Here is a 13932-nt window from a genome sequence, read left to right as displayed (position 1 = left end):
CCAGGGCGGGGCCCAGACCTATTGGTAGGACTGGGAAGTGTTGTTGTTAGAGTGGGGTAGGTGTTGAGGATGGTCATGATTGAGGGGTCAGGCTCGAACTACACAATTCAGGCGTTTGGAGCAGTGCTTTGGGCAATTGTTTAAATTAGATCAAGAAAGGTTATTGGACTCGAAAACTTCTCTTTATAGATGCTGCCAGATCTGCGGGCTTTCTCCAGCAAGTTCTGTTGTGTTTGTTTCACGTTGGCCTGAGAGTGGGGTTATTTTTGATTCTAGAATTGGAAAGGAGGATTTGAGAAGGTTTGGAAAATGGATTAGGTATTGCGCCTGATTTGAGCACACTGACTCAGATTTTGGAAGGATTGTGGCCTTGGGAAGGGATTGATATTGGGGTGTGGATTGATGGTGATAAGGTAGTTGTAATATTATGTGAGGAACTCCATCCCTACTTCCAGGAGTAGAAAGTGGAAATTAGGGTGTGCAGGATTGAAGATGGTAGGAGTGTTGGAGGGAAGGGTGCAACTCATATCCAAGAGCCCAAAAAGATGTATTTCTTGGTACTGTGGCTAACCAACAGTGAAAAAAATTAGCAGGAAAAGAGAATGAAGCCACGACTAGACGGAGTAGAATCAGATTTCTGGGGGAATTAATTGAAACAGTTATAGGGTTCTTCACCCAAACTGTTCTTTTTATACAGGATTGGTGCTAGCTGAGGCCAGATCTGAATTTACATGATGCTGATAGATATATAACTGAAGTGATTAGCAGTGGGAACCTATGACAGTTTTACTGTCTAGGCTAGAGGTGCTGAGGCTAACTGATATTCATAATACTGCTCCAGATGAGATCAGGTAGTTTGGCATCGATTGAGGATTGAATTTATGATTTAGTTGTTTTGAATAATTTAATATTGTGCTGAGCAATGGAGTTATCACTGAAACCTGAAGGGAGGACTGTTCTGACACTTAATGTGGAATGTATTCTCTCAGGAAGATTCTGATATAAATAATGTTACTAACACCTACATTACCTTGGCTCCTGGCTGAAACACCAAACTAATTCTAAAACTCTCTCCAGGCCTCACCCCTCCTTATCTCTGCATCTTCCTTCAGCCCTACCATCCTCTGAGATCTCTGTGTTATTCTGACTTGTTGCAAATTCTGATTTTTTTCTCTATTGGTGGGGGCTGTGCCTTCATTTGCCAAACCCTTAAACTCTGGAATTCTCTTCCTATATAATTCCAATTCTCCTTCTCTCTTAGGAAGTTTCTTAAAACTACCTTTTTAACTACACTTTTGGTCACCTGTATAAAGACTTTGTACAAACTGAAATATTTAGCTACGCTAAAGGCTCTATATAGAGGCAAATTAAAATCTCATACTGACAAATGTTCTCTGAATAACTCTGTCTTTTGGGTTAATTGATATGATGAGCATTCTTGATTTGTTTGTAATGTTGCATTATCTCAAATGAGGAGCTGAGATAAACAGGCATATTTTTAGATTTAGATTTGCATTCAGTATTCACATCACATAAGAGCCAGGTCATGCTTAGAGTTCCAATATTGACCCCTGAAGTTCATTCAACTTGGGAGTAACTAAAAGTCAGTCAGATTAAAAAGCATCTTAACCTGATTGAGATCAACATTTTGAAGAAACAGCTATCAGTGATCTAATAGAAAGCAGGGGTCTACGTATATTATGCTGCTGACAATTCTTTGGACAGAGTCAGTTGGAATATGAACTCCACAGGTATTAACAGCAGTAAAAAGGCTCAGAGCAGGAATGGTACAGAGCTGTTATTAATCAATGAACACATTGGCTCAGCAGAAATGACTGCAATTGTCTTGAATTATTACAGATTTCCCTTTCTCTATTAAAGATGTAGCCTCCTTGCTAGTGTGCAGTTTCACTTACACTAGTTGCTACTGATATCCCATTCAAATGGTAGTTCCTCCTGAGTCAGCCAAGGTCTAATTGCCTGAATGTCAGGTCTCACTGCTAAATCCTCCACTATCCTCACAACTTGTTCACTCATGTCCACTTTCCATAAGATTTACAGACAACAGTCAGTAGGAAATGTGAATGTGATTTGTCTTTCCTTATTCCTGGGCTGCCAAGTCTAATTGCAGGACCCCTGCTCTTGATCTTGGTATGAAAAGTGAACTCTTGGACAGTATTAGAAATCAAATTGATACCCTGCTGACTCCATAAAACTCAGTTTTCACTGGCCAATTTGTTTCACTCTCCAGAATGGGTGTGGTCAAGCATGGTCAGATAATGTACTATGTTTTCACCACCTACACCATGAGCTTATACACTCCATACAACTGAGGACCAACTTCATTCTACCGTTTGTCACAAGGCAAAACACCATTATGATATATTATGTGTAATGTTAATATAATTGGAAACATCAATCACGGTAGTTGCATGAGAGTTAATTAGCAGTGGCTCAATTGATACCCCTCCTGCTCCTAAGACAGAAGGTTCGAATCCCTGCACAAAAACAAAATCTAAGATTACCATCTTTTACAGACCCAGGATGTCCCAAAGTACTACACAGCAAATTAAGTTTCTTTTTGAATTGTACCAATTGTAATGTAGAAAAGTCTGTAACTAAGTTACAGGCAGCAAGATCCCACAAGCAACAATGCAATAATGACATAGATTTACTGATGTTAGTTGAAAGAAAAATAGTCACCAAGACACTAGGACAAATATAACTTCTTGTTTCCAAGTAGAGGCATGGACCTGTTCCAGCCACTTGAGAAGGCAGACAAGATTTTGTTTTGATGTCTCATCCAACAAAGCTTGCTTTTGACAGTGTTGAATTCTTGATCGAAATTTCAGTGGAATCATGAATGTTATTCTACCAAAAAAAGCTTAAACAATAAGAAGTTATGAATAGGAAGGGAAGTTCAGTGTAACTTCTTCACTTAAAAGACATGATGTGGAGGTGCCGGTGTTGAACTGGGGTGAACAAAGCTGGAAGTCGCACAACACCAGGTCATAGTCAAACAGGTTTATTTGAAATCACAAGCTTTTGGAGTGCTGAAGGAGCAGCACTCTGAAAGCTTATGATTTCAAGTAAACCTGTTGGGCTATCACCTGGTGTCGTATGACTGCTAACTTTGTCCACCTATAAGTGACAAGGGAGCATATTGAAATGTAGGTTCAAACAGACATTGGATTTATTTCTGGACAGAGAATCAATTGCAGTGCATAGAGAGAACATGGTCGGTGAGATTAAAAAGTACTTAATGGCCTTTTGATGTTCTTAAAATTAATTCTTGAGTTAAAGCCCTAGTGTATTCTTATGCACAGAAAACATTTTGCAGTAGGTACAGTACATGCTGACACTAGGGGGCAGTAAATCTTGTAGCCAATGTAAAACTACATAAACAGTCAAGAACTTTGCAAGAACAGGAGCTTTACAATACTCTGCCTCGTTCATTTCAGACCCTTGCTGAGGGCATGTTTCTTTCTGGATAAAAACAATAGGCTTATATTGAGATTAATTCTGAAAAGGGAAGTTGTCAAATTGACTGGTGCTTGTAAATTTCTGTCCTAGGTTAGAACATATCGTGAGAAAACCGACTTTTAAAGATAACAAGGTGTAGAGCTGGATGAACACAGCTGGATCTACACCTTGTTATCTCAGATTCTCCAGCATCAGCAGTTCCCACTACCTCTGAATCGACTTTTAAAGATACATCTTTTGAAACTTAAAGTTTGATGTCTGAAGTCTGAGTGATACTGGATGTAAGTTTTTATATATTTGATGCATCGAGTGTATACACTAACAAAAAATTGACAAATGCTGATAGTATCTTACCCATTATTTCTTCATCCTGGGTTGTAGAATGTTCACATGCAAGTTGTGCCAATATTTCCTAATATTGCATTTACTTAGCCAATTGAGCCCGGCCTAGTTCCAATTCCAAGTCTTACGTTTGTAATTGGATTTCATTGTTTTCAACAAGAAAGATTTATATTAAAAACAATGATAATAAGCATGCTGCAACCATAGAAATGTTACAGCACAGGATGGGACCATTGGGCTCATTTTGTCCATGCTTACCTAAAGACACCCAGATGCCCTTTCTAATCCCATCTTCCCGCACACAGCCCATAGCCTTGTAGTTGACAGCACTTAAGTTGCAGATCCAGGTACTTTTTGAAAGAGTTTGGGATCTCTACCTCCATCACCAACTCAGGCAGTGAATTCCAGACACTTACCACCCTCTGTGTAAAAGAAAAAAAAAATTCCTCACTTCCCCTCTAATCCTTCTGCCACTTAGCCTGAATCTATGACCCCTGGTATTTGAACTGTCTGCCAAGGTAAACAGGTTGCTCCTGTCTACTCTATTTCTACCCCTCAGAATTTTGCATTCCTCAGTCATGTTGCCCCACAGCCTTCCCTATTCCAAGGAAAACAATCCCAACCTCTCCTGGTAGCTACAATTCTCCAGCCTTGGCAAAATTTCAGTAAATATTATCCGCACTCTCTGCAGAAGAAATACATCCTTCCTGTAATGTGGTGACCAGGGCTGCACACAATACTCCAGTTGTGGCCTCACCAGTCTCATCATTTTCATCATTATATCATTTTGTATTCTATACCTCTGCTAATGAAGGAGAGCATTCCATATGCCTTCTTTACAACCTTATCTACCTGTACTGCTACCATTACAGACTTACGTAGTTGCACACCAAGGTCTCTCATTTCATCCGTCCCTCTCAGTATATTCCTGTATATTGTGTACTGCCTTTTAATGTTTGACCTCCCCAAATGCATTATCTTGTACTTATCATTGTTGCACTCCATCTGCTGCTTTCCTGCTGACTCCACCAATCAATCAAGATAATTTTGGAGCTTATAGCTATCCTCTGCACTATCCATTACATGGCTAATTTTTGTGTCATCTGCAAATTTCCCAATTGTGCCTCCAACATTCAAGTCCAAATTGTTAATGTATAAAACAAACGGAAGGGGTCCCAACACTGAGCCCTGTGGAACTCCATTTGAAACAGCTTTTCATTCCCAAGGGCAGCCATTGACTATTACCCCTTGTTTACTAAGCCAACTTTGCATCCAATTCAACATATTACCTTGTTCCCATGGGTTTTTACTTTTTTGACTAGTCTGTTATGTGGGACCTTGTCAAATGCCTTACTAAAATCCATGTAGACAACATCCACTGCACTACCCTTATTGATCCTCCTGTCACTTCCTCACAAAATTCAATTAAATTTCTAAGGCATGATCTTCCCTTAACAAAACCATGGTGACTGTTCCTGACTAGTCCATGTCTTTCTGTGTGGCAGCTTATCTGATCACACAGGATTGATTCTAACAATTTGCCCACCACCGAAGTTATAATAAGTGGCCTATAATTGCTTGGCATTTCCTTTGTACTCTTTTTAAACAATGGAACCACATTTCCATTTCTCCACCTCACCTGTGTGATGTTAAACCAGATCAATTTTTGTTACCATTTTTGCCAATTCAGATTAAACTGAATACATTCCTTTGTGGTAGCTTGCATTTGCTGTAAAGTAATTTACTTTACAAGAAGACACCATGGATCAGAAAACGGGAAAGAGGAAGAAAGGGAAAGCTTTTCACTTACAAAGTGCTTTACCTCGTGTCTTATGCTTCTTGTTTAATAGGATGGATTTTTCCACCCATGTCTATCATAATGGAGCAGATAAAGGATTAAATTTAAAGCAGAAAAACTTGTTGCCTTATTTTCAATGAATTCCCTCTCACTAATATCTTAACATTACAGTTTCCTGAATCATTTAAGGCACCATTCAGAGGGGTTTCATAAGTACAAGTGAACTGAAGTCCTATAATGGAATTAAAACAGATGTAATCTAGGAAATGGGGCACCCACTGTTCTTCCAATAACCACCCACTATTTCCATTGCCTGACGCACCAATAACATACACATATTCGAATTATGGCACCAGGAAGCAGCACGTGTAAATATGAAACTCCACTAATGCCCAGCTAGATTACAAAAACAGCATTGTGCATGCTTGGTGTCAAGCAACTATCATGATGCATTGATCCTACAACATTCCTGCCAATGTCTGACCTTTTTAAAAATGTAAGTGTGGCTACTGGGTACAACGAATATCTTGTAAACGTATGGCTCCTATCACTCTTGAGAACATAGATACAATCAAAATCGTGGACCACTAGGATCATCATTGAGCATACCATGAGAGTGCTGAAACAGAAGTTCAGCTGTCTGAAAAAATCTGAGGGCTCGTTCCAATTAGCACCAAAAAGGGTTTTCCTCATCTGCGTGGTGTCACTGTATCCTACGTAACCCCACCATGCAGACTTGCTTGTGTTTAAGGGAGGCAGATCACAGGATTTGGCAATTCCCATTGGACAATGAAGACAAAAGTAAAGGCAAGGAGACATCAGCAGGAAGAAGAGGGCATTCTAGCCTTCTAGCAAGAGATAGGAAAGATAATTGTCAAATAATTCCAGGCACTTGTTCATTCCCCTGTCCAGGAAGCAGGTGCAAACCTTATCTTTATTGCAGTCATTTTTACCTCCTTCATTCTTTCAATATTCCAGGAGTAAAGAACATTGAAATCATACACCGAACTTCTGTATCAATGCCATGCAGACTCAGAAGCTGTTACTGAACCACACTGCTGATTGAATTCTAAATGGGGATGAATATGATTCCCAACTGAATTATTTGTTTTCTATTTATTTATCATACAGGTGTCAATTCACAGTGACTCTCATGGGAAGTTTTACATTCTGCTTCCCTAGCGAAATTAGGAGTACAAAAAAAGCTAAACTCAAGTGGCGTGAGAGTGATTGTCCTTGACGTCAAGGCAGCACTTGTCTGAGTGTGGCATCTTGAAGTTCCATCAAAACTGCAGTCAATGTGAATCAGGAAAACTCTCAACGTGTTGGGGTCATACCTTACACAAAGAAGATGGCTGTCATTATTGAAGGTCAAAGGTGTCAGTCCCAGGATATTGCTGCAAGTACATCATTTACAACAAACTTACTCAGAGATGTTATAACACACCGTTGATGTAGGTAGGACTTGAACCCATGCCTCCTAGCTCAGAGATAGGGACACATCTACTGTACCATAAGAGCTCTTGAATTTTGCAGGGTAGTATTGTCGACCCAATAACGTTCAGCTGCTTCATCAATGACCACCATTTAGGCTTGGTATAATCAGTGGCAAGTAAGGTTCATGCCACATAATTGTTAGGCAATTATCATTTCCGACTAGAGAAAATCTAACAGTCTCCCCTTGACAGTCAGAGGCATTACCACCACTGTATACCTCACTATCAACCATTGACCGGAGAGTGAACTGGATTGGTTATATAAATATTGTGCTACAGGGCCAGGTCAGAGTCTGGGATTTTTGTGGTTAATAACTTCCCTCCTTACTTCCCAAAGCATGTCCATCATGTAGAATGTGCAAATCAGGAGTGTGATGGAATAATGTCCACTTGCCTGGAAAAATGCAGCTCCATCGACACTGAAGAAATTTAATGCCATCCAAGACAAAGCAGGCTACTTGTTTGGCGTCTCATTCACCATCTTCATCATTACTTACTCCCTTCATCACTGTTGCTCAGTAGCAGCAGTGTGTACCATCTACAAAATTACTGCAAAAACTCACCCACAGTGTTTCCACAGCACCTTCAAAACCCAAGACCTCTACAATCTCAAAGGACAGGGCAGAAAATCTATGGGAACACCAGGACCTGCAAGTTCCTTCCAAGTCATACCCTACCCTGACTTGGAACTATATTGCTATTTCTTCACTGTAGCTGGTTTGAATCCTGGAACTCACTCCCTAACAAGCATTTTGAATGTACCTACACTACATTGAATGCAACAGTTCAAGAAGGCAGCTCACCACTACTTTCTTAAGAACAATTAGGGATGGGCAATAAATGCAGGGCCAGCCAGTAATGCCCAAGTCCTGTGAAAAAATAGAACAATAATAAACATGTTAGAAATTGATGTTTTTGTCTTAATTAGAAGGACTGACCAAAAGAAAACTACAAAAAGCACCTATAGTACTGTGGGCACACAGGAAATGACCATTGCTGGCAGTGATCCCATAAAATGGCTCATGATTTTGAGTCACTTAAAGTCACTTGTGTGTCTTTTGTTACTCAATGCAAGGCCATGCATTTAATCAGGCATAAAGGAATCTTAGGGAGACAAACAGGAGGCTGAAAGAACACAGCAAGGACTGAAGAAGGGTTATACCCGAAACACTGACTACTCCTTTCCTCCAGATGCTGCCTGGCTTACTGTGTTCTTCCAGCTGCATGTTTGCCTGCCTTGGATTCCAGCATCTGCAATTTTTTTTTGTCTCTCATAAAGGATTCTTGGACTTGAAAGATCAACCTTAAACAAACTTGCCTCAATATTGTCTGCATTCAAACAATTTGGTGCAAATGATCTTTGTTTTAAATGTTGAAAAGAAAAAATTTCTCATGCCACTGTCCAGAATTTTTTCTCCTTTCTCATTAAGATACTGATTCTTGTTTGGTTGCTGGTGAAATGATGCAAGTCAGCCATTTGGCTATATAACTTGTTACAGACGATTGGCAGTTTCTTCACCATTGAACCTATCTCTTGTTCACTGAGTACAATTTCTAGCAAGAAACAGCAGGAATACTGGCTGATTTCTCCATCTCTATCCTGCCCCAATTAGACCCCAAATTTTTGGACCAGTTACAGTTCCAGACTGCTGTCCCCAGCTGAGCTTAGTTAATCTGGCTCAGATAAGGGATGGAATAGAGTGAGTCTGTGGTACAATGGTAGTATCCTTACCTCTAGGCCCAAAAAGCACAGGTTCAAGGCTCACCTGCTCTAGTGGTGTGTAATAAAATCTCTGAATAGGTTGTTTAGTAAAGTATCTAGGAGCTGGAATGGTCTTGGTAGCTTGGGTACATGTGTTTTTGAGAAAGCTTAAATAAATTATCCTATGTTCAGGACTAATACTAACAAAACAAGTTAATGAATAACTGTTCCTTTTAAATATTCAGCTCATCTGATCATTAATGGCATTGGCAGTGCTGTCAGTATTCAATATATAAAGGCCACCATTGTTGAATTCAGAGTCCTAAGCTCAGAAGAGTCAAACTCCAATATGGATGCTACTCCTGAAATTGTATCATACCAGTGGTAGGTATACTCATATGGATGGTTTTTTATTTAACTTCAAAAATATACTTTATTCATAAAGAAATCTCTTTGTGTACATACATTATCATAATGCAATTTGGTTCTGTACAGTTGTATATCACGCAAGCTAACAAAATGTTGATCTTTGACTATCCCCAAAAAAACCAAAGACCTCTCTTACACGTGCAAGACTATATTTACATACATTTGAGGTGCTAGGAGGGTCCAATAACTGAATAAACCCCCCTCTAACTTCAGCAGAAAGACCTCAGACTTTCCCCACTGTGCCTTGGCAGCAGCTGCCCCAAGCTTTAGTGCGTCCCTCAGCACATAGTCCTGGACCTTGGAATGTGCCAGTCTGTAACACTCGGTCAAGGTCAACTCCTTGTTCTGGAAGACCAATAAGATTTAGGCAGACCAAAGAGCGTCTTTCACTGAGTTGATGGCCCTCCAGGAGCAGTTGATGTTTGTCTCAGTATGCGTCCAGGAGAACAGGCCATAGAGCACACAGTCCCGCGTCACGGAGCTGTTCGGGACAAACCTCGACAAAAAACCACTGCATCTTTCTCCAGACTTCTTTTGCAAAAGCACATTCCAGAGGAGATATGTGACAGTCTCTAACCCCACCCCCCAACTCCCCTACCATAGCCTCTTCGAGGGCAGCATGCGATAGCACAGGCTGACCACGCGTACATAAAGGATCTCACAGGTAGTGCCCTTCTCACCACCAGCCACACAATGTCTTGGTGCATGTTGGAAAGTTCTGGTGATGAGGCATTCTGCCAAATGACTTTGACAGTCTGTTCAGGGAAGCACGCAACAGGATCCATCCTCTCCTTTGGTTGGGTGGGAACGTGGTTGGGCCGGACTCTGATGCTTCCCTTTGTCAAAAAGCCACTGACACTCACTCAGCTCTTTCCCAAGAGATCATCAAGTCCATGTGGGCATATAGAGGATAAGCCTATTTATAATGAATGGATGAGCAATGGTCCAACTATAGATACTCTGCTGGGGGTGACAGGTTCCAAGTACTCCTGTTGCCTGCAGAAAGGGGATTTTCATTATGTTGCATCTTTCAGGACCTCAAGATATGCTAATTATAGCCAATGAAAGATAAACTATCCCACCCCATTGCATCTTGAACTCTCTGCAAACTTTATTACAGCTGATCACACTATCTTCCTCCAATGCCTCTCTGTCCCCATCCAGTGGGATGGTGACACCCTTACTTGGTTGCATTTTTTATCTAATCACAGCCAGAGTATCAACAGTGAAGGCTCCTCTTCCTGGTCTCCCACTGTTATCAATCTTTCACTCCTTCTGTTCAGAATCTACACATTGCCCTTCAGCGACATTATCGGGAAGCACAGTGCACCTCACCACTGTATTTCTTGACTTGCCCATTGCAGTCCCTCTACTTTGTTTTTCCCTTTAAGGTACTCCTAAACCCCCAAATTTTTGACCAAATTTTAAGATATTCGACCTAATACCTCCTTATGCAGCACTCGTAAAGCACCTTGGGAGTTTTATTTATGTTCAAGGTGCTATAAGTAGCATATTTATTGATTCTGACTGAATTACACCTCTGAAGGGCATGGAGTCCTTTCTTATCTTACTCTAATTGTAAATCTAGATGGTGAATGTTCACAGGTGTTCACCTCTGGAGGGCATCATAGCCAAGCCTAATTCTACACTGCAATAGTGATGACTCTTCAAAGTAAAAAATGATCCATTGGTTGTAAAACGCTGACACATTCTGAGATAGTGAAAACAAAACACAGCATAAGTGCTAGTCTATCTTCTTCTACTATGTCCAAAAATGTTTGTTTGTGCTCTGTGCAAGGATGATGTATATGTAAACATTAGGTGAGGACAGGATTGAATTTGCAATGATTAGTCCCCTGTGTTGAATATCTACATTTTTGTACAGCTGTTACCTTGTGAAACCAGGCCTTAGAATGAGCCAGTGTCTGCAGGAGAATAGAGCTGTCAACTTGTATTAATCATGGAGTTTTACGGCACAGAAAGAGGCCCTTCAGCTCATCAATGTTTGTAGCAGTCATAATGCACCTATGTACTCGTTTTATCTGGAGTAGAAAATGTGAGTTCGAAACTGGATTTCTGTTGGAGGTTGGACGAAAACCCACCTTCCATATGTTGGACCTTTGTTCATGCTACTTCCACCCATTATCCCTTATTGACACTTCCCATTGGCAATGGCTATGAGGTTCCCACTCCTCCTTCAACACAAGTGGAAAAATCAGATTCTATTGCAGATCGATGATAGATTTATGAGTATACATACCCACTCCAACAGATAGCCAGTCCTCTATTGGTTGTTGCTTTGTTACTTTTCTTTCTTTTTGGCTTACAAATCAAAAAGACCAACAAGAAGAATCAACTGCAAAATGTTGCTGATAATGGATATCAGAAAAAGTACAAAATCAAAGTCTTTAGTTAGAACAGTTGGAAAATCTACGGCTGTTTTCCTTAAAGGTAAAGTCGTGAAGAGGACTTGAGAGGGTATTTAAAATCATGATTGGTGGGGACAAAGCGCATAGGAGATATCATGTCAGTTGGCAGAAGGATCAAGAACCAGAGTATGCTGACATAAGGTGACTGGCAAAAGAACACACTGTGATTGAGGAAAAGCTTTAAACACATTAAATGATTAGGACCTGGAACAACCTGAGACAGTGCTGGAGGCTGACTCTGTGACTTTCAATGGGGAACTGGAATAAGCACTTGAAATACAAAAGGCAGGGGAATGGAAGACCACAAGGTGTAGAGCCGGATGAACACAGCAGGCCAAGCAACACCAGAGGAGCAGGAAGGCTGACGCTTCGGGCTTAGACCCTTCTTCAGAAAGTTCAGGAATGGGACCAGCACTTGCGGAAAGTAGGTGCAGATTTGATAGGCCAAAGTGGCTCCTTTTGTCCTGTAAACATTGTGTTTCTGTGAAAATGTAGGTCAGGCAGCATGTTTGAAAAGAGAAGTGGATAAATCTTTTCGCGTAAATGACTTTTTATCAGAACTGGAAGGTGTTAGAGATGAGACATTTTTAAGCAAGTACAAAGCCGGGGAAAGGTTGGGGGAGGGGCGGATCGTTCCGGTACAGGGAAGAAAAAGAGGATCTGTGGAGAAAAGGAAATGATGAAAATGAAAATGCTGTAAGGTAACAATTTGTAGTGATAATGGGATAAACCTAAACAAAATACGGGTTGAGAGATGCACCTACCATAATTATATTAGCCCCCTTAATTTTTTTTGCGATTTATTTTAACTTTCAGCCTCCTATCCATGTAGGTTTCCCTGGAACCTACGCTCTGTTGTAATCCGGTGTAATTACATAAACCGATTTAAAGGCACCTGTATTAGGCTGAATCGCCCTTCCTTCCTCAGGTTTCAATGATTTGAAGTCAGGTTTGGGATTGGGGGAAGGGTGAACGATGGGGGTGGAATTTGCCATGTGGATGAAGGGGGTGTGTCTGATTGAAAACCCCTCCTCCAGCGTGGATGTGAGTCGGATGGTCTACAGTGCTGGATGGATTTTAGCTACTGCAGCCTAGCAGAATCAGGCTTGTGTGTGAGAATATTGCTCTGTCCTTAACATCTTTTCATTTGAGCTGTTGCAAAATCACAGTGACGATCGAAGTTGCATCTTTAATGGTTGATCGTAATAAGGCATTTCGGATTTAATGTTCCTGTTACTAATAACCCGAGAATGCTGACCCTCTTAAAATTGTCAATTTAGCCTTTTTTTTTCAATTGGGAGAGGTTTTTTAATGAAAGGAAAACAAAAAAAAACTTCAGAAAAGTTTAGAAAAATTTGAATTCCACTGAAAATATGCCTGTCTGATCTGGCCTGAAGTTTACACTTAGTAGCAATTGAACATTTGTTTTCGCCTTTTGGGAACAATTTGCAATCTGTATGTTCCCGAGCAGAAAGAACCGACATTTTAACAGCCTGTTTTAAACAGAAATACAAGTGCCATAAACTGCATGCCAAAAACAATGGACCAAATGTCAGCAAGTGTCTGCATGTTGTTCCTCGCTGTGACCTCAGCTATTAGTTCGGGAACACTCCAGAGTCACATGTAAGTACCGATTTTAAATCTGACAGTGCTTCAAAACTCTTGGTGACTTAAATGTTTTCAGAAATGTCCACATTTATATCTACTGGTCTAATTCGAATATTGATATGCTCTTTTTAAATGTGTGAGTCGGAGACTGGGTGTTTCTAATTAAAACAGTAGTGCTGGTTAATTCTTTGTCCATTTGGTCAGAAAAGTACTTTTCAGTCTATGCTCAATACATTGGAACACGGGGTAGGACCGGGGCGGAGGCGATAAATTTCACCAATAACCCATTAGCTTTTCGGACAATTATTTTATAGTTTCATAGGATAATAGAGCACAGAAGATGGCCATTCGATCCATCATGCATGTGCCGGCGGTTCGAAAATGCTATCCAATTAGTCCCACTCCTTTCTCCCATTGCCGTGCAAATAATTCAAGTATCGCCTTTGAGAAAGTTTTGAAGCAAATTAGTAACCTTCTGAAGAAGTTCCTCAGTTAGTACTGTGTTGTTACATTTTCCCGATATTTTGTGACGTTTTCTATGAAAGTTTCTTTTCTAATTCTTTAACTGATTTTTGTTTTTGAATGAAATTACTTTGATTCCAGTTGTCTACTCCTCTCAGAATGTGCTATTCCTCTCTCGGATCT

The 13932-nt window shown here is 40.5% G+C and overlaps 1 protein-coding gene across 1 annotated transcript in view; it reads left to right on the top strand.

The window, feature by feature from the left end:
• The first annotated feature begins 13219 nt into the window (after nucleotides 1–13219).
• The window catches only part of LOC109935092 (multiple epidermal growth factor-like domains protein 6), a 407878-nt gene continuing 407165 nt past the window's right edge, over nucleotides 13220–13932 (top strand). Inside the window, exon 1 of the mRNA XM_048615100.1 lies at nucleotides 13220–13302. Within this exon, the coding sequence (XP_048471057.1) occupies nucleotides 13220–13302 (83 nt within the window). The remainder of the gene's footprint in view (nucleotides 13303–13932) is intronic.

This window comes from Rhincodon typus, chromosome 31 (genome assembly GCF_021869965.1).
Source record: "Rhincodon typus isolate 14 chromosome 31, sRhiTyp1.1, whole genome shotgun sequence".
Lineage (NCBI taxonomy): Eukaryota > Metazoa > Chordata > Chondrichthyes > Orectolobiformes > Rhincodontidae > Rhincodon > Rhincodon typus.
This window is presented reverse-complemented; position numbering and strand designations above follow the sequence as displayed.